An 18781-nucleotide genomic window follows, 5' to 3' on the forward strand; every position below is an offset into this window, starting at 1 on the left:
GTGAGTCGAGTGCAGACTCGAGTCGCACATGCATCACTTTGCGACAAGTAGCATACAAGATGCTAACAAGAGACTTATTTATTGTCGATACAGTAGAAATGGACCTAATTAATGAAGTTTGTTCACTGCTTGCTACAAGTTAACAATCAAACACAACAAAGGCTGTCACTTGAAGGGCGTTTTGAGCTAACGTTAGCAATCAAGCATAGATAGCTTAAACGTTTTTGAAATGAGTGCTAGCTTAGCTACAAGCTAGCATTCAAACGCAACAAAGGCTGTCACTTGAATGGCGTTTTGAGCAAACATTAGCAATCAAACAACCATAGATAGCTGAAACGTTTTTGAAATGATTTATATCTTCTGTTATTGTTTGTAATGAGGAAAAAGTTTATTTTTTCTTAAATTTCACAAATTTCAGTATGACACGTTATGCTGTAAACCGCTTAAATCTGAGCATGCGCGGCTCAAATCTGCACTCGGCTTACTTTGGGGAGTGACAGTTGGGATGCGGGTCCATCTTTTCTGTTATATTGACGTTTGGCATAACGACTTGCATTACTGCCCCCAACTGTTGGCCGTAGCCTAGAGCATCAGGTGCATTACTTTCCTCACTACAGCTTGTACGAGAGCTCAAAACATAGGCCGACTTGACTTAAAATTGGTTTGCTTGTTAATGGCAATAGCACACAACTTTGATAACCATTTGAAGTTACTTTGTTGAAACCAATGGAGGACTACAACCTAAATTGATAGCACATTTTGGCCTTTGGCAAAAAAATAAATTACATGCATGCGTGCATTTTCTTTATTTAGGAAAAGTTTCTAACCATTCAACACATTTGAACGATCGTTGGCCGTGTTTCTGTACGTCAGCAACTGGGAAACTCTGTTAGCAAAATCCAGCCCCACGTTCCCACCTCTGATTCCCCCCATGAAGTGACGTGAATGATGCGTTTTCAATGATGCCAATGAACACACGGACAGTGTCTATGCTTGGTCATGGTGCTGTTGGTGCTTCTATCAGCTGTAATTGGAAGTCATGGCCACCCAGAGGCACTGCTGGCTCAAGCTGAGGCAGATCTGCTCAGCTGCTGGATTGAAAGTCATCCTGCTTTTCTGTTTTGTTTATCTGACACTCTAATTGAAAGTATAAAATGACTAATAAATCTATGGGTAGAATTGTTTTCACTTTCAGACCACCATAGGTCTGTAAATGTAACATTTAAACAGCAGCCTAGAAATAATTGGCATAGCTTTCTTCCTACATTACTATATTACAGTAAAAACAATCTCAATTTGTATTTAATTTAGAAACTGGAGTACAGTTTTAGTAAACAAAAAAGGTTTTCTCCCTTGTTGACACCAGGTTTGTCCCTCTAGTATACCTTTCAGAATAAAATTCCCCAAGGAAGGTCTTCAAACAGACACTCAGGAAACTGCATTCCTGCTGTTTATTGCCACAGTTTTACCAGCAGCAAAGAAGGATAAAAACATTTGAATAATATCCTGGCCCCACCTCCCCGTTTAATAGGTCCCCGCCCCCTTTTTTGTCCCAAAATACAGAGGCAAACCTGTTGCTCCCAAGCTTAAGAGACACAGATAGCTTAGACAACCCACTGGGCTGGGGCAGCAGGGGTAAGCTAAGCATCCAGGAAACACATAGTGGATTCACCACCAATCGTCTGCCACTTCAACCGGATCCCTTCCGAAAGGTTAGTTTGATCATTCCTCAGCTCCTGCATGCACTGAGAACCTGATCTGCCCGTGCAGTACGTAACCTCTTTTCCCAAGATGACATTGTGCATGAGTTTTCCACAACTTATAAATAACAACTGCTCTTACTTTGACCAGATGAGAGGAGAGCGTAAGAGAATACACACATTGAGAGAAGTCTTCCATGGAGCTTGATGGGACTTCAGTGAGTTGCCACCAAGGGATCTTCCTGCAGCAAGTCATCCTTTGCTGAAACGTCATGGTATTAGTAAATGACTTGGTAAAGATTACATTATTTGGTCAAGAGCTCAAACCCTCCAACTGGTTTTTCAGGACGCATACTGAAAAAAGACAAGAAAGATTGAAGGTTTGCTTTCTGACCATCCCATTACTCGTTTGACTTGAATCTCAGGGTTGGTGAGGCTCAATACAGAAGCAATGGATGAAGCCGCAGAGGGTGTTCGGGAGACAATGGGAAGCGAGGCTCAAGTTGAGTTCAGGGCCACTTTGCAAGCTGCTGTAAGGGAGGTGCACGTGGATGTAAGTGTTTTCAAGCAGCGCATAGAACAGAGGATCGAGGAGCTGCGTATTTCCAATGGACCCTTGGTCGAGGCTGTGACCAGGCTGCAGGAGGAGAACCTGCAGCTTAGGTCAAAGCTGGAGGCCCTCAGCCGCCTGGTGGAGGGTCTCGCTGGGATAAAGATCGACAGGAGTCCTGCTGAAGTGAAGGGGAGGAACGTGGAGGATAGTGTAGAGAATGGACATTCAGAAGACCAGAAAGGTCTGGTTAACTTTGGAAGATCAGAAAACAGCCAGTCAAGCCAGTCCACTTCCACATACTCAGAAATATCAGAGTCAAGTGGAGGATCAAGCCATGCCGCCGCCGCCGCCGCCGCTGTTGCTGCCGGTCCCAGCAACAACCCAGCCCCTCCTCCCTGGAGAGCAAAGAGACATGCTGAAATGAACGTAAGTACTCATTCTGGTTTTCTATAGGCGATACAGTTTGACGAATTAAGAATTTTACAACAAAAGAGGGATACCAACATAAACAACATCATTAGATAAGCATATCTGTAATATCAGTAGTACAATGAATGCATGGAGGGGGGATCAAGAGGTGTAGGGTGTTGTAAATGGGCCTGGGTTCTAAGAAATTATGCACCTGGTCTCAGCTGTGAAGGACTAAGGTGGACTTCCTTCTTCCACCTACCAACTTGTCTCTTGGATCAGGTGATGCTCTACTAAATCAATAAGTAACCAAGGGTTAGACAATCATGCAGTAGTTGTATGTGCATACTACAACTCATTATAATGCACCACTTAAAGAGGCACAAAAGCAACTAATAATACTCAGGATCACCAATATCATTAGACAACCACATAGCGGTCTGTTATCAATAACTTGTCTTTATCTACACCTTCCTTCAGGTAAAGTTGAGACACTAAAATACAACTCTCCATAAAGTCCAGTTTGAGTAATTGACCCGGGAGTTTGAAGGCTTCTCTGATGACAAAACACTGCACAGTGGTTTATAAAAGAAAAATAATTCTGCAACTCTGGAAAGTTGTCACGCTGACAATCATTTTATCTTTTGTTGCAGCGGTCTTGAGATTAACAGTAGAAATACACGCTCCCTTTACAGAGTAATGAACCAGGAATGTGCACCTGCATGTATTCGATTAACCAGTGCAGTGAGTTGTCAGATGATTTTTGGTCAGCCTACTTTTTTTTTTTGCCAGACAACCCTGTGTCTTTTTTTTTTTTTTGCAGAAGCCCTTTGCGTTTGTACCGTCGCATCACAGTGGCCCCATGAAAGATGGAGTTCACGCTGCGCCGACGTCTGTCTGAAAACCACCTCATGTTGCTGGACCCCTTTTATAGCACCATGCAATCCTTAAAAAGATCAGACATGCTTATGAACTGAGCTTTATGAAGAAGTGGATTAGAGTCAGGATTTAACTTTGTGTTTGTTTACCATATATTTAACCTCTGACTCCAGCTTTACACATTTATGTGGGGAGCAGTGGTAACAGCACTGCTGATTAGGCTTTGCATCACCTGCCAGTATGTATCATTATTTTCAACTGCAGACTACTAATAAGAATATCTAGCATTATGAACCTTGCATTATTAACCAACATTACAATGACCATTACAGGGCTTATATCCTTTCATTGGCCCAAATGAATTTAAGAACAAACCAACCACACACGCACGCACGCATGCACGTGCGCGCATTTGCACATACACTTTCCCTACCCCCCAACTCAAGGGTAGATGTATTTTGGGGTCTGTGATTTGGGACTGAGCTGCAGCTCTTTGGAGCTGATGGCTTTGTTAATGAAGTCCTGAAAAGTGAATTCAAACCTACAGTGAGGGATGTGGTGGACTACCTGACGGTAAATTACACTACATGTTTATAACGTTGCTCACAGTACACATACTGTGTTTTAATTTTATGACGTTACTCGCACGCACACTTTAAAGACAGGTTTATAATAAATCCCTATCCTGTAATCGCCCAGGAATCTTGCTTCCCAGCCAATCCGGGTCTCAAATCTCCCTATGGAAAGTTGAATTGCGTCTAGGTCCCTGTCAATAATACCCCCGGCCCACACCCTGAGAGGGACAACCAGCTGTCCTGTCGAAACACACACCCTGCCAACATTCCTCGCCCAGCCCCCCTGACGTACCGCAGTTCAAACCCCCCAAGACCCAAGATAGCCCTCTGATTCATCACTTAATAATAATGCTACATCATTTTCAAACTTGACATCATCTTTCTTCTGAATTTTATTTAACGAGTTCCTGTTTTTCCTCGCAGATAGCAATGGTAGGCCTAAGTACATTGGGTGGGATTTGAGGAGGGTGGGTGGGGGCTTCTGTTTTCAAAAATGTCTTAACTTTCCGAAGCTAACAATCCGACAAGTGTGCCCACTTCTTTGTTTTCTTAGACCAAGACTAAGCCTGAGAAAGTAAAGTTGAGGCTGTAAAACCAAATGAATGAACTGAAAGGAGCAATAGTGCTCCGTAGAGTTGAGGGCAACAGCATACAAGAAGTAATCTGATGAATTGTTAAAATAATTATTAGAGGTACCAAGTGTGTTTGCTTGATTGATGTTGAAGTGTTTTAGGTGTCTCTAAATTGGATTAGAAGTTGGTTGGGCTGTTTGCAGTGTGTACTTTGATGAAATTATTTTAACGGAAATTTCAAATTTGAAAAATAAAAAACATGTAAAATGTATGCAATTTGAATACAATGTGAAATGTTATGGTTCATTTTGTTAGGGCATTGACAGTTCATTCGTCAATAGTGGTAAACAATGTTTTTGCATGTTTCTAAGAAAGAGCCAAAGTGATATGGAGGTAACCCCAGCCAAAGGCTGGGTGGATTTACAGAGTCAGACAGAGTCAGACTGTGATGTCCTACAGGAGCTGTCGTGGAGCCCACAGATCACTGGGGTGCTAATCTTACTCCTGACGACCAGTTGACGGGCCGGCTGAAATGGCTCTATTGCGTGGCTGCCAGACCGCTGCGGGACAAGGGGCAAATAGAGGCCAAGCTTCAGGCTGATATACTTTAACTGCAGGCTAACTCCCCGATTTCCAAAGCATCCATTTGGGGCTATATTGGGATGTAAGAAGAGTTGAGCGGAAACTCTTGCAAAGTGAATGATTGCAAAATCTAAAATAGCTTCTCAGTGGGAACATGGGTTTGTTGGCCACAGCTGTCATTAAAGGAGAAGCTTTCAGCTGTTAACAGCTGAAGATCACACATTTAGAGAAGTGAGCGCACAAACACACACACACACAGATTCAGATTTACCATGGAGGATAAAGGCCTAAAATTAATTTTAACTCCACAGCAGTCTGATAGACAAAATAACTCTCTTTGTTTGCTCTGAGCAAATCACTGAGTGGTGTTGCTAAGACAAATGTATAAAAAGACTGCATCTCTTGCAGTTTACCTTCCGCAGGTAATAGCTGGCAAAGGAAATGGGATTACTCGCAAAATTCTTTATTTATGTCTGTTGTGTTTTAACATTATTTTTTAAACTAATAAACCACAGTAGATTAAAAGCCCCCATCCCCTCCCCCTACCAATTTTAATTTAGGTCTGCATCAGCCGCCTTGTTAATGGCTCATATGTATGTATGTATGTATATATATATATATATATATATATATATAGTGTATAGTATATGCCATTAACAAGGCAGGCAAATGTCAACACATCAAACAGAGGCAATTGAACAGTGCAGTCATACTTGATTCAGACCTCAAAGTTGAAAAAGTTACATACAAAATGTTTTTTCCATCTGTAACATGACCTCAAGAATGTGTTCTGAATTTAGCAATTTCACCACATCAAAAAGTTTCCAAATCAGCCAGGAGTAACACCTTCCTATTGTATAAGCACTAAAATCAAACATCTAGAACTGTAATGTCCTTCTTAACACTAGACACGGTACCCCAATAAAGCCATTATATCTATCTATATCTATATCTATTATAGCTATCAGAACCTGCTCATTGAGCATCCTGGAGGAGGAAACGACTTCCCATCAATCAATGATATTGCTGTAATTTAAAAAATTCAAATTACTAAGATTTTATCTTGCCAGAAATACATTACCAACAAGTTTGGATCCCTATAAAGTTGCCAATTAGGGGTCGTCTTCTTCATAGCTGGATGATGATGTTGTTTCACATTAGTCCTCCGTTCACTCAGTGTGTCCCTTTAAGGATACAAATGGCCCTACCAGTTTGTGGATGTTACACTTTTTAATTCCTGAAAAGATAAATACTAGAATTGCAGGTTTTGTTACATCTTGTCTTTACTGAACAGGGCACTGATGCAAAAGGAGAGAAAAATGTTGCCACGACTGCACAAGAGAATGGGATCCCAGGTAGGAGGATAATCCGAGAAGTTCCACACAGGGAACCTGACAAGATGACCTTACCTTTGATTATGCATGGTTATGTCTCCACAGAAGGCTCCCACCAGCCTCTCACCGCCATCACGAAACCAAGCACAGAGTCCTCTGCCATGACTAACTGTCTTCAGCCTACCGTGGAAGCCCCCAACATGCCTGGTCAGTTCCGTCCTGTACTTGTTTTAGTTACATTCACACTACATAATATGGTTTTGGTGGCTTTATTGGAACGACCTGCCAGCACCACATGGGGACACTGTTGCAGCAACAGATTGTAAACGGATCAAAAGGAACAACAATTATGATTTTTTTAATCATTAAAATTGGGGTGTTAAATGAACACTGATGCGTCAAAGATAATGGTTGTTTATAGAAATCTAGCACTATACCTGTCAATGATTGTTTTATTAAGAACGTGATTGGTTGAATGAATGTTTTCAGTTGATCTTTTTAACTTCCAGACCAGGAAGAATCAGGTCTTCTAACCCTACCCCACCGTCCCCTCACTGCAATGATAAGACCCAGCTCTGAAGCTCCAGCTGTCCCTCAGTCTCCTGCCCTAGCGCCCAAAGCAACGAAGGAAACTCCAATAAAACCAGTAGAGTCTCCTTCTAAATGTGGTGAGAGGGAAATCTATTTCTGTTTCAGTCTGAGCCTGCTTTGTCAGGATCACCAAACTCATTACTTCACATCTTAACTACTTTCTTTTTCAGACGCTGATGAACCCCAGCCCCATCTTCCCGTCACTGCCATGACAACCAAACCCGGTCCGGAGGGTCTGGTTGCCACCAAGCCTGCCCTGTCTCCAGCTTTGGTGCCTAAAGCAGCAGGTCATTCAACAGCAGAAGCTCCAACAGGTGAAGCAGGGGAAACTTCTTTTGTAAGAGGCCAGATAGTTGGTTACATTTTCTAAATGTTAACAGACTATGGAGATGCATTCATAGGACCCCAAAACCACTGGACCTTGTTACTCTCTGCATATTAGTAAATAATAATAATAATAAAGATGTCTTTCCCACTCTGACAACAGTCACATAATAACCCTGCACACCTCTTACCATTTAAACAATGTAGCGACCACCCCAATCACCCTTCTAACCACCTCTTACATGTATTTGTTTGTGATAAAAAAGAAAAAGAAAATAGAATAATATAACCTTCACTCTGAAAAGTAGCCTTTCTGCTAGTTTATATCCCAGAGTTCCACTTCCGGGATTGCTCCCGTGCCGCTGGAAATTCCGCCGGAGTTCACTCTTTTCAGCCCGATGTCACCTTCCGCTTTCTTTGTGTTGGGATTTTAAACTCTGGTTGATTTCTGAGGACTATGGTTACCTGCTCCTCAGATCTCTGCAGGGTAAATCCAGACCGCGAGCTAGATTATCTGTCCAATCTGAGTTTTCTGTTGCACGACTGAAAGAACTTTTGAACATACACAAGTTACACCACAACAAGTTCCTTCCTGAGGTTATTTTGCAGCAGGACCGTGGCTCCGTCCGGTGCTTAGCGCCGCCTAAGATGATTGTGATTGGTTTGAAGGAATGCCAATAAACCAGAGCACGTTTTTCTCCCATCCCGGAATGCTGTGTGGACTCGCCAGACCCTCCTCTGCAGACGCTTTGTCACAGTCCTTGGCGTCTGATCAAGTCGCACACGCAGCTGGACCTGCTGTCAAAACAAAAAAACAGAGATGCTCAGATGACAACACACGCTGTGGGCCCTATTTTAACGATCTAAACGCACGGCTGGAAGTGCATGGCACAGGTAGACTCAGGGCGTGTCCAAATCCAGAGTACTTCTTTTACCACTGCCCTCAAGTTACCACCTAACAACGCCCCAGCAACCATCTGGAACACCTGAGCAAGGACCAGACAAAACAGACCAAATATGTCAACAGTAATCGGATCATTTGTCATGTTAGGTTGGTATTTTTTTCTCCATTTATTCCAGATTCTTTCCTGTTTTTATTCTATTCCATCTTCACTTGCGCAGGTACGTCTGGAACAAAGGTATCCAAGGAGCAGCCAGGCTCTGTGTCTCAGGGTTTGGTCCATCATCCTCTTACAGCTGTGTCCAAAAGCACCCCCGAGACTTTTGCTGCATCCAAACCTGATCAGAGTGCTGCTTCTGCACCGAATCCTCCAATCCCAGAATCCCCGAAAACAAAACGAGGCACATATCCTTTTAAAAGTGGTGAGTACAATGCTTTTTAATGGTGTTTCTGTTCAGATATCTTCAAATATTCCAAAGGACAATTAAAGCATATATGAATTAATGTATTTACACTGATTATTTGGGGAAAGTTTCATGTGCTTTCTCTCTTTAGACGCCACTGAACCCAAAGCATATTTGCCCCTTCCTGCCATGAGCAAACCCAACACAGAGTCTTCATCATCTGCTATAACAGCGCCGTCCCCGAGTCTTTCAGCATCACAGGACTCTAAAGTAAAACCTGGGGAATATCCCTTTAAGCGTGGTAAGTTCAACCAAGGATTCAAGGGTCTATCTCTAAAACAAAGGTCACAGTTGGTAGTTCCTTGTTAACATGTCTTTAAAGATTTTGATTTGACTTCTTCTGTTTTCCAACATTCTCCTTCACCTTTACCCTTGTTTTGTTTTTGTGTCACCTCATCAATTCAGTACCAGTTCTCAAGACACCCAGTCCCAGTCTGAAGAGAAGTGTGAGCTTTCCTCAGCCTACAGGTAAAACAGACCTCGTGAAGCCTGTTCATTAAAGTTCACAAGGGCATTTCAAATGAGACGTATGCAAACATGCAAGCATCTACAGTACAAGGTGTTTGTTTTTATTGTTTAAATGCATGTGGAAGCTATTTTTCTTTCTGTTGGTTTTTAGTATCTTTTGAATCTATCTCATGCAGTGGCAGAATGTAACTAAGTACATTTATTCAACTACTGTACTTAAGTACACATTTGAGACAATTCATTTCATGCAACTTTATACTTCTGCTCTACTTCATCTCAGAGGTCAATATTGTATTGTACTCCACTACAGTATGAGTGTTTGTGACACACTGAAGGATGAAGTGTTCCTTTATGTGTTGAGAAAGTTCTTCTACTTCTTAAGCTAAATAGAGTCTTTAAAAAGCTCTTGGATCAGCAGGAAAATGCATCGTCACAAAGCTGAAAACCCGGCTGTTTCTGACACGATGAGAAGTTAACTTTTTAGAGATACGTGGTTTCACAAAGCAGCAAAAAATCTTTAACATCTACAGCAGTAAAATGCAACAGACACATTAATGTAGCCGTAATATTAAGCCAGAAACATCAGATATAATAGTAAAAACCCTTACGTTACATTATTGCACAATGGATACTTTTACGTGAAGTACTTTAACTACATTTAGCTGATTGTACTTACATACTTTTTTTGATTGCAGGACTTTTACGTGTAGTGGAGTATTAGTACTTTTACTTAAATAAAGGATTTGATGCTCTTCCACCTCTGATCTCATGCCATTGCTCTTGTTCACTCTGACTTTCTGTTTCTGCAGAAAAATTACTTCCCTCCAAATCAATCATTAAATCTGGTTTCTCACCTCATTTGGATAAGTAAGTCATGACCTTGAATCCTGATTTGTAACATGAAGCAAAACTAGCGGTTGACTATTGTTAATGTAGATTGACGTGGTGTACTGTGCATTTACAACCTGTTGATAGCATCAGTGCAAGTGTAATGGTTGTCCACTGTTTCTCCACAGGAAAGGGAACAAGACAGGGGGGGTGGAGTTTAAACAGGATGTGATGAAATCCCAAACGCTGCCACGCTCCAATGGGGCTCAGGCCAAGCGGGCCCTCTTTGAGAGGATGAACTCAGAGCCTACAAAGTAAGTGTATTTCAAATATTCCCCATTTCGTCCTAAATCATACCTATCAATGACATGTCATACATTCCAATGGCGTGGGAAGGTATTTTCGGCAGGGGGTGCTGGGGAAGGGGGGAAGGGTGGGGGTGGGGGTGTCCACGTTGAGTCTAAAGATACTATGTTACACAGGCTCTGTATTCTGCAGACCACTCTACCTCTGTCTCCTTTTAAAAACTCACTCGTCCCTCCCCTCCATAAAGTACCGCTGAGCTGACACTGCGTACAAACTATATCCCAACACAACTACTGCACAGCGAACTCCAAAAACCAGAGATGAAAAAAGTAGGCCTAGCTAAATATGTAATGAATTAATATCAAATCTGATTGGCCAAGATACTCTGAAGATAAATGAAATCATTTTAAAATTACTAAAACGACTCCTCTCTTCATCCCGCACCCCAAAAGTGACATACAAAATGTTGTGGAACAGAAACAACAACCAGAGATATTTATAAGCTGTCATTTTTAAAGCTTCGCCCGTCCCTTTGATACATTGTGTTGCATTTCTGTTGAATAGACCGAAGGATTCCAAACCTAAACTGAAGCGCTCTCAGAGTTTTGGCGTGTCCAGTGCCAGTGGTATAAAACAGATTCTCCTGGAGTGGTGCCGCTCAAAAACCATTGGCTATCAGGTATGACCCCCTTCCTAATTAAATTGCTCTCCAATTGTATTACACTGTGTGCATACTTGCTAACTAACGTTCTTTGTAGCACTTGTTCTGAAAGGTTTAATGTTTCAGAATAACTCTCAAAATGTGAGGTCTATTTAGTAGCTGTTTTTTTAGCTTTTGATCATCTTACATGAATGTCATCGGTGCAGATGGAATCGCCCAGTCTTCACTGATTTGACTAAATGTTCAAATTTAAAAACATTCTGTACACTTTATAGAGTTCCACTGTTGAATACCCGGAGCTAAAAAGGTAGCCCACAGACAGATCTTCAGGACAAACTAATTTCAAAGACTTATTGTCTAACAACCATGCTAACATTTTGGCCTAATGGCCTTCATTAGAGTATTCACATAGGCCAAGGTTCAACGATCATTCATTCTTTACTTTTTTTATGACTTTTATATATTATTTATTTATATTGTTTGTTTATGTTGTTTATGAGAAGTTGTGTATTGAGAGATTGCTATGTTTACTGTCATTTGTATTTGCTGTACTTGTAGGTTTTTTGTACTTATTTGATACATGTCGGGAATAAATACAATTAATATGAAGATCATATCACATGATCGTCACCAGCAGATTCTCATAGTCAGACGAAATGGAAATTTGAACATCTTCATTTCCACTCAAACTTAGACAATAGTTGGAGAAGGCTTTTTAACATGAGAGAAAAGAGTCGAAAGCACAAAAAGATGATACATTAGCGTTCCCTCTTATTTCAGACTGGACAGCTAGTTTTTTCAAGACATACAGAATAAGTGCAACTCAACAACGAATGAATAATGAATGCCACGATGGTCTTTCTCTCAGAACATTGATATCCAGAACTTCTCGTCCAGCTGGAGTGATGGGATGGCTTTCTGTGCTCTGGTTCACTCTTTCTTCCCTCTGGACTTTGATTACAACACGCTGGACCCTGCAAACCGCAAACACAACCTCCAGCTGGCCTTCACCACCGCAGAGTAAGCTGGCTAAGGTTGACTGAATGAGGCTGGGAGTTAGTGAGCATACTTGATTTTACTCAAATACATCTGTACTCAAATTAAAGATATTCTAACCAAGGAAAAATATGACCTTTTCTTAAAAGATAATACAGCATATATTTTTACATTTAACATTAAATCAGACAGGTGCAAAACTTTGTCTGGAGCGCAGTACAGCATGGCTAAAATTTACTTTTCAGTAAGACCATGTAACTTTTGCCAAATGGAGCCACCAGAAAAATGGTAAATGTCTTTATTGTCTTAAATTTTGTCATATTCCAAGGTGGACAGGACTTATGACATATGAGTGAGAGAGAGAGAGAGAAAGAGATAGAGAGAGAGAAAGAAGATAATATATATATATATATATATATATATATATATATATATTCACATACACTGTATACACACACAGTATACACAGTATACATATTTATATATCTTTGGATCATATCACATGAATGTCATTGGTTTGGATGGTCCAAACATGGACAGTCTACACAGACTTGACTAAATGTTCAAATTTATAAACTGTGGTATATATATATATATATATATATATATATATATATATATATATGAAATGAGTGGTCTCAAATACCCCGTCCAACTCTCTGCCAGAAAGCAAATCAGTATACGCTAGATTCTAAGACGTCAAACTTTTTCTTTAAGCCCAGTGATCAGGGACTACTTGGACCTGTATGAACTGAAAGAGTTCCAAAATCCAAACAGAAAGAGTCTTGGCTGGAGCGCAATGTTTTGGCTGGGCTTTGAATGATTGGAATTTCTGCATTTCTGTTGTCTTACAGTGGAAATAGAGACATCTGTTGCACTATTTTGTTTATATTTACACCCATAATTATACGTTTCAGGGAGCAGGCTGACTGTCTCCGTCTGATCGAGGTGGAGGACATGATGGAGATGGGGGACAAGCCAGACCCCATGTGTGTGTTTACATACGTCCAGTCCCTCTACAACCACCTGAAGAAGTTTGAATAACTCTGTATCAGAGTAGAATACACAGTCTAGATATTATTAAAAACAGTAGTGTGTCATGAACACTTTGAATTTGCTTAAAACCGGCCTTTTGACAAGCAAACTGATAGGAAACCACTGTTGTTCGAATCAGACGTTAGTGTTTGACAAATGTTTTTTTTCTCTTTCAAATTGGTTTTATACCGTATGTGTGCATTCACCAGTTCCACCCATTTCCTTTAGAAGTTATAGCGGACTGACGCTGATTCTTAAAATGCAGTTTCTTATGACATGTATTGGGATGTGTGTGGCTCTGATGTTGCTGTATTTACGAGAGGAAGGTTGGTTTTTATCAAATTCTCAAAATCAGTAACAATGCTATAATCAAAGAAGGGAAGATTGCCCACTCACTTTAAAACATAATAATAGTTTGTAATAGCTGCTGGTGATCCGTGTTTGGCAACCTGAAAAGAGCCAAAGAGTTGTGAACCAGCGCAGAGATGCTCCAGTAACAATGAATAGGCGTCTTGTTTGAGTCAAGTCTTGCAATGTGGTGAGCAGAGCAAAGACCAATAAGGTCAAGAGGTGGATTGTAGGTGGGATTCTGTAAGTGGCTGATGCCAGAGATAGTAGTTGACACCAACACAAATTGCAGGTATTTCTACACTATTAAACAATTCAGTAATTATAAAGTGTATGTTATTCAGTTTGGGCACGAAAACAAAACCCATGTCAGTGCTATTCTTAGGTCAAAAGCTAGTAAGTCGATCTTGAGTTGGGAATTGTATATCAAAGTACAATTTTCATGGTCAAGAATACAACTTCATGCTCAACATCTGTAGAGTTACTCCACAGACATGTAGCTGAATATATTGGAAACTTCTCTCTTGTTAAATAATACAAAATGAGAGATATTAACATGTTATACAATAATGTACTTAAGCCAGCCATCAACTTTTGAATGTGAAAACAAAGGGGATGGTGTGGGAGACTGTTTATCATCCATAACAAACCTATAACCTGTCAGCTCTTACCCAGGGGTCCACATTACTGACATGCTTCTTGAATGGACAGATGTATTATTTTTTTTTACATAGTTTTTTTTGGTCCCGATGGCAAATAAAAGGTTTGGAAAATGTAGGGTTTATCAGCAAATTGTGTGAGAAATAATAAGCCTCGTGCTTGATAACTTGAGTTAACTTGAGAGCTTGAGTGTTTGTTGCCATCTACTGGTAGAATAAATAGAGTTGTAGTAGGCCACTGACGTAAAATACTTCTTCTTTTTTATTTTATTTTTATTTATTTTACTTAACCAATCTTCATTTTAACTGTGTCAATTATAGACTATGACATAGATGTCATAGCCCCCCCCCCCCCCCCCCCCCCCCCCCCAACAACATAGTAAAATTGTTCATACCAGTTGTAAACTTTACTTTACACCGGTGGGTTTGAGAATCTCACAAGATGAGAGATCCCAACTTCTAGAATTTTTGGTTTGTTTGACATAGTTTTGCTTTGCTGTAAAACAAAAACTTATCTTTAAACTCACAACATTGACGTTTGTGAACTGTTTAAAAGCTGATTAAGAGCAACCAAAATCTGCAAATAAACGTTATGGTGCGTTTACGGCTCCAAAGTAGTTCCAACATTAACTAAGAGCAAATCAAGTGGTTGCGTTGTTCTATTCTTCTTCTTTCTGGTTTATTGGCGATTGGCAAACCAACTTAAAGGTGCATTACTGCCACTAACTGGACTGGACTGTGAACCAGCGATACATGCAGGAAACAAAAAAAATAAAGAAAAACTTAATTAAACAAAATAAAACCTAAATCCTCTTTACTAAATCAAGTTATCTTAGGAGCTTTATATGTTGTTTGTGTGTGTGTGTGTGTGTGTGTATATATATATATATATAGGTATAACACGCACACACACAATTTCCTAGTTTATATTAATGATAATTAAGACCTGGCAGGACAATTTTTCTTCTAATCTAAAGCATTCCCTAGAATGTAATTAATTAATTTTCAGAGAAGAAGTGGAAGAGTATGTAAATCGTATCTACAATATGTTTTATGCAGCGTGAACGCATCGCAGCGCTTCCCATCGCCCGGGCATCCCTTCCGGTAGATGAGGTCAACTTTTCCCCAGATCCGCCATTTCAATCCCGGAGTTTCTTGTTACACATTAGTTTTGCATTTAATTGTTTTTCTTTTTACCGTTTAAGCTGTTGATTATTAGGTTTTTGTGGTGCAACAGCAGTTCCGTCAACTTAAACGTATTTACAGTACTCGTGGAAGTTGCAAAAATTGGGGTATTATACAGTTGTTTCAGAGGAGGCGTCAGTCTACCAAAGTTTTGTATGAGTTGCGGATAGGGAGAGGCGAAGAGGAAAGGCCTCAAGCCTCGCACAGGATTTCACAGCCATGGCCGGTAATTTTGATGCCGAAGACCGTGCTAGCTGGTACTGGGGGAAGCTAAGCCGCCAGGAAGCAGTATCTCTTTTACAAGGATATAGACATGGCGTTTTCCTGGTGAGAGACTCAATTACCAGCCCTGGTGACTACGTGCTGTCCGTATCAGAGAACTCCAAAGTGTCCCATTATATAATCAACAGCATCAGTAACAACCGGCAGTCTGGCTCAGGTAAGGTTGAATTGTTTGCCACCTAGCTAGGTATTTCACTGCTAACGTTACACATGTTTATCAGATACTAACGTTAGTGTGTATTTTCATTTTAATTCTTGGTTGCTTTGATTCAGCTAGCTATCCCCGTAAGTTCCCCCTCTCTCGTGAAGCCACTCCAAACGTCCATTATGAATGGACTAATTTAACTTGATCTTAGGAAATCTGCAGATATTCATGCCTTTTTATGACAGAAGTTTAAGTTGTTTCCATGTATTTGGGAGGTACTCTCAAAGTCGGCATTCATATAATATAGTAATATTCACTCTTTAGAACAAAAATGAAAACGTTTACACTGCTGCTACCGCCCACCGCGGTCTAACGTTAGCGTTAGCTAGCTAGCTAACTGCCTAGCTATTGTGGGTAGACTAGAAGAGTCGGTCTGAACTTTGACTGAAAATATATATGGGTTGCTTTATTGAGGCTTATCCTCGTGTATCCGATGTAACAATTGAACCTAAAATTAAAGGAAATCAAAAGATACGCCGATGTAAAAACTGTCTAAGTTACTTTCTGTGTTTGCAGCGTCGCGTTAAATGGGTTACTTTTTAAATGGAGTTTGGTCTTACTTTGCCAATTATCTAGCTATCAACAACCAATCAGACTTACTTTATCAATTATTACTTTTTCATGACTTTGGGGTTGAGGCTGTGTTTTGTCCTAGTGTGGACAGCAGGATGGTAGCCCAGCGGGAGTGTGGTGGGCTACTGGTGCTACAAGGATTGAATGGAACTGGACAGACTGGCCTGTCACAACTGGATGATGACTGGCCAGATTGGTGTTTCTGGAATGTGGATCCTGCCCTGTTGCACATACATAGCCCTGCTTGCAGGTCTATCGCTGTGCTTGTACGTGTTTATGGCTGGCGTCCAATCCTGATCCTTTCTAGGCTTCCTTAGCATTGGGTCATGTTTATCTTTCTATAGTAAATCCTAACTAGTGGGCCATTATGGGAAGGAACAGTACGTTTTGGGATCTGTTATTTAAACTAGAAGAAACGATGGTGACAAAATTTAAACAGAAACAAACAGTATGATGTGCACTTGGTTTGTCATTGACTTAAACCACTGAATTACCCCAAACATTCATGTTACTTTGTTTATAGTTTGTCATTTGAATTTCCAGAAGACTTACTATATGGTGATATAAAATTACATTAGCCCCAGTTGAGACTAATTTCTAGAACTTTATCATCCCCTTAATCTAATAGTCTCCCCAAACACAGCACTCTGTTGGATGTTGGACTTTTCAGTGAATAATTAATTGTCTTGCGTACTGTGTAAAGACAAAGTTAGAGCAAGCCTATCAGTGCTGCCAGTAATTGTGGCCCTGTTTGATTGAAGAAGATTGGTGTTAATAAGAGCCAGACCGATATATTAGGTATTTTCCTATTGGTATCGACATTTATAATGGCCGTTAAATGAATATTTAAATAATAAAAGAAAAAGACAAAACACCCTTCAACCATGTAATGGGTGTTGGTGTTGCATAGTTTGTCCACCAGAGGGCACTCCACAACGTCCCTGTTGACAACGCTGATGTTATGGCTCTAACACACAACCCGATAATCGTCACTCTGGCGAGGTCAGCGTTCGTCTGTTTGGTGTGTTCCGTGGCCGACCTGACATGCTCAGTCGGAAGGCGTGCACTGCCGGCAGTCTGACTCATCCGACCAATCTGATTGGTGGTGTTGTAACCCGGAAATGATGAACGTGACTAGATTCCCTCAAGATCTGACGAAAATCTTTAAAACGGACATTTGTCGGTCTGAAATGAAGACAGATTCAGCAACTGCATGGCCTATTTTTCGCTTAAAACCGTTTTCGGTGAACTATTTTAGCGAAAGATGAAATCGTATTCTGAACAAGCCACTTTGACTTTCCGGAGAAACCAGACCCACGTGACACGTTTGTCTTATCAACTGCTGCCAGCTGTTGGCTTTGCTTCAGCGTGTTCCGAAGCACTTCTTTTGGCCAACTCAGGGAGGCCGTCAGTCCCCCGTCAGCCGTCGGGTTGGTGTGTCACGGCAATTAAACCCTTTAGGTTTCATATTTTAGGTTTGTGTTTTTTATATTTTATTTATCAGAACTTTAATATATTTTGATGTTCCTCTGTTGTGACAATAAAACAAACACGTTTATTTTTAAACTGCATTATCATTATTTTGGTGAGGACCCATAAATAACTACAAATGACTAATGTTAGGGAAATCTGTTTATGGTTTGTTATGAGTTTCTGGATATATTATATAAAGCTACATTGTGTAAGAATTTCTCCCATCTAGTGGTGAAATTGTATATGACAACTGAATATTACTTTCTAGCCCCTCCCAGCCTCTCCTCTCTAAGCATAGCTCCCATGGCGCCATTTTAATGCTACGAAGCCATCACTTGCAGTTAGCATCCCAGTGACAGCCATTCATTTTGGCGCCACTTTGACAGTGAATAACTTTACATCTGAAGCGTTTAAAGACTCTATTTGTCTGTTTATTTCTAAAGAAACACGACAATGTATAAAAGGCTCCATTACCTTGTACCTCACGTTATGGCTCGGTGGCAGACATTTTTGTAAAAATAGACCACCAATTGTGTCATAACCACAGGACTTGCTGTTGCATAGTTGACAAATCACTGTATTGTCAGAAGAAGCACGCAGACAGTTTCGACTTACATCAGCTGTTTAATTACTAACGTTAACCAGCATGTTAGCAGTAATTAGCCTTGTCTATGTTATCTCCTAACATATTCCTACACTCTCCGTCGCTGCTGATTGGCAATGATTGAGATTTCTCTTGGCACGGCTACCAGAAGACTTACAACTTTCAGACACGTTGCCCACGTCACAACTACTTTGTCAATCTCAGTTACAGGCTGCGCAGTAACGCTCACCCATCACTGGAAAAGTGCTTCTATTTTCTTTCACTGGTCTCCGTCC

The 18781-nt window shown here is 40.6% G+C and overlaps 2 protein-coding genes across 2 annotated transcripts in view; both read left to right on the forward strand.

The window, feature by feature from the left end:
• Positions 1-1592: 1592 nt before the first annotated feature.
• LOC116700736 (proteoglycan 4) lies at positions 1593-14292 on the forward strand. Its single transcript, XM_032534165.1, has 14 exons — positions 1593-1712; positions 1852-2679; positions 6564-6624; positions 6709-6810; positions 7113-7271; positions 7365-7508; positions 8641-8841; positions 8975-9124; positions 9289-9351; positions 10161-10218; positions 10368-10493; positions 11050-11164; positions 12015-12166; positions 13060-14292. The coding sequence occupies exons 2-14, from the start codon at positions 2152-2154 to the stop codon at positions 13184-13186; spliced, it is 1986 nt and encodes a 661-aa protein (XP_032390056.1). The 5' UTR covers positions 1593-1712; positions 1852-2151; the 3' UTR covers positions 13187-14292.
• Positions 14293-15248: 956 nt separating this feature from the next.
• Positions 15249-18781, forward strand: part of LOC116700737 (adapter molecule crk) — a 10433-nt gene continuing 6900 nt past the window's right edge. Inside the window, exon 1 of the mRNA XM_032534166.1 lies at positions 15249-15808. Coding sequence (XP_032390057.1) covers positions 15589-15808 — 220 coding nt within the window. The 5' untranslated portion in view covers positions 15249-15588. The remainder of the gene's footprint in view (positions 15809-18781) is intronic.

Source organism: Etheostoma spectabile, chromosome 13 (assembly GCF_008692095.1).
Source record: "Etheostoma spectabile isolate EspeVRDwgs_2016 chromosome 13, UIUC_Espe_1.0, whole genome shotgun sequence".
Classification (NCBI taxonomy): Eukaryota; Metazoa; Chordata; class Actinopteri; order Perciformes; family Percidae; genus Etheostoma; species Etheostoma spectabile.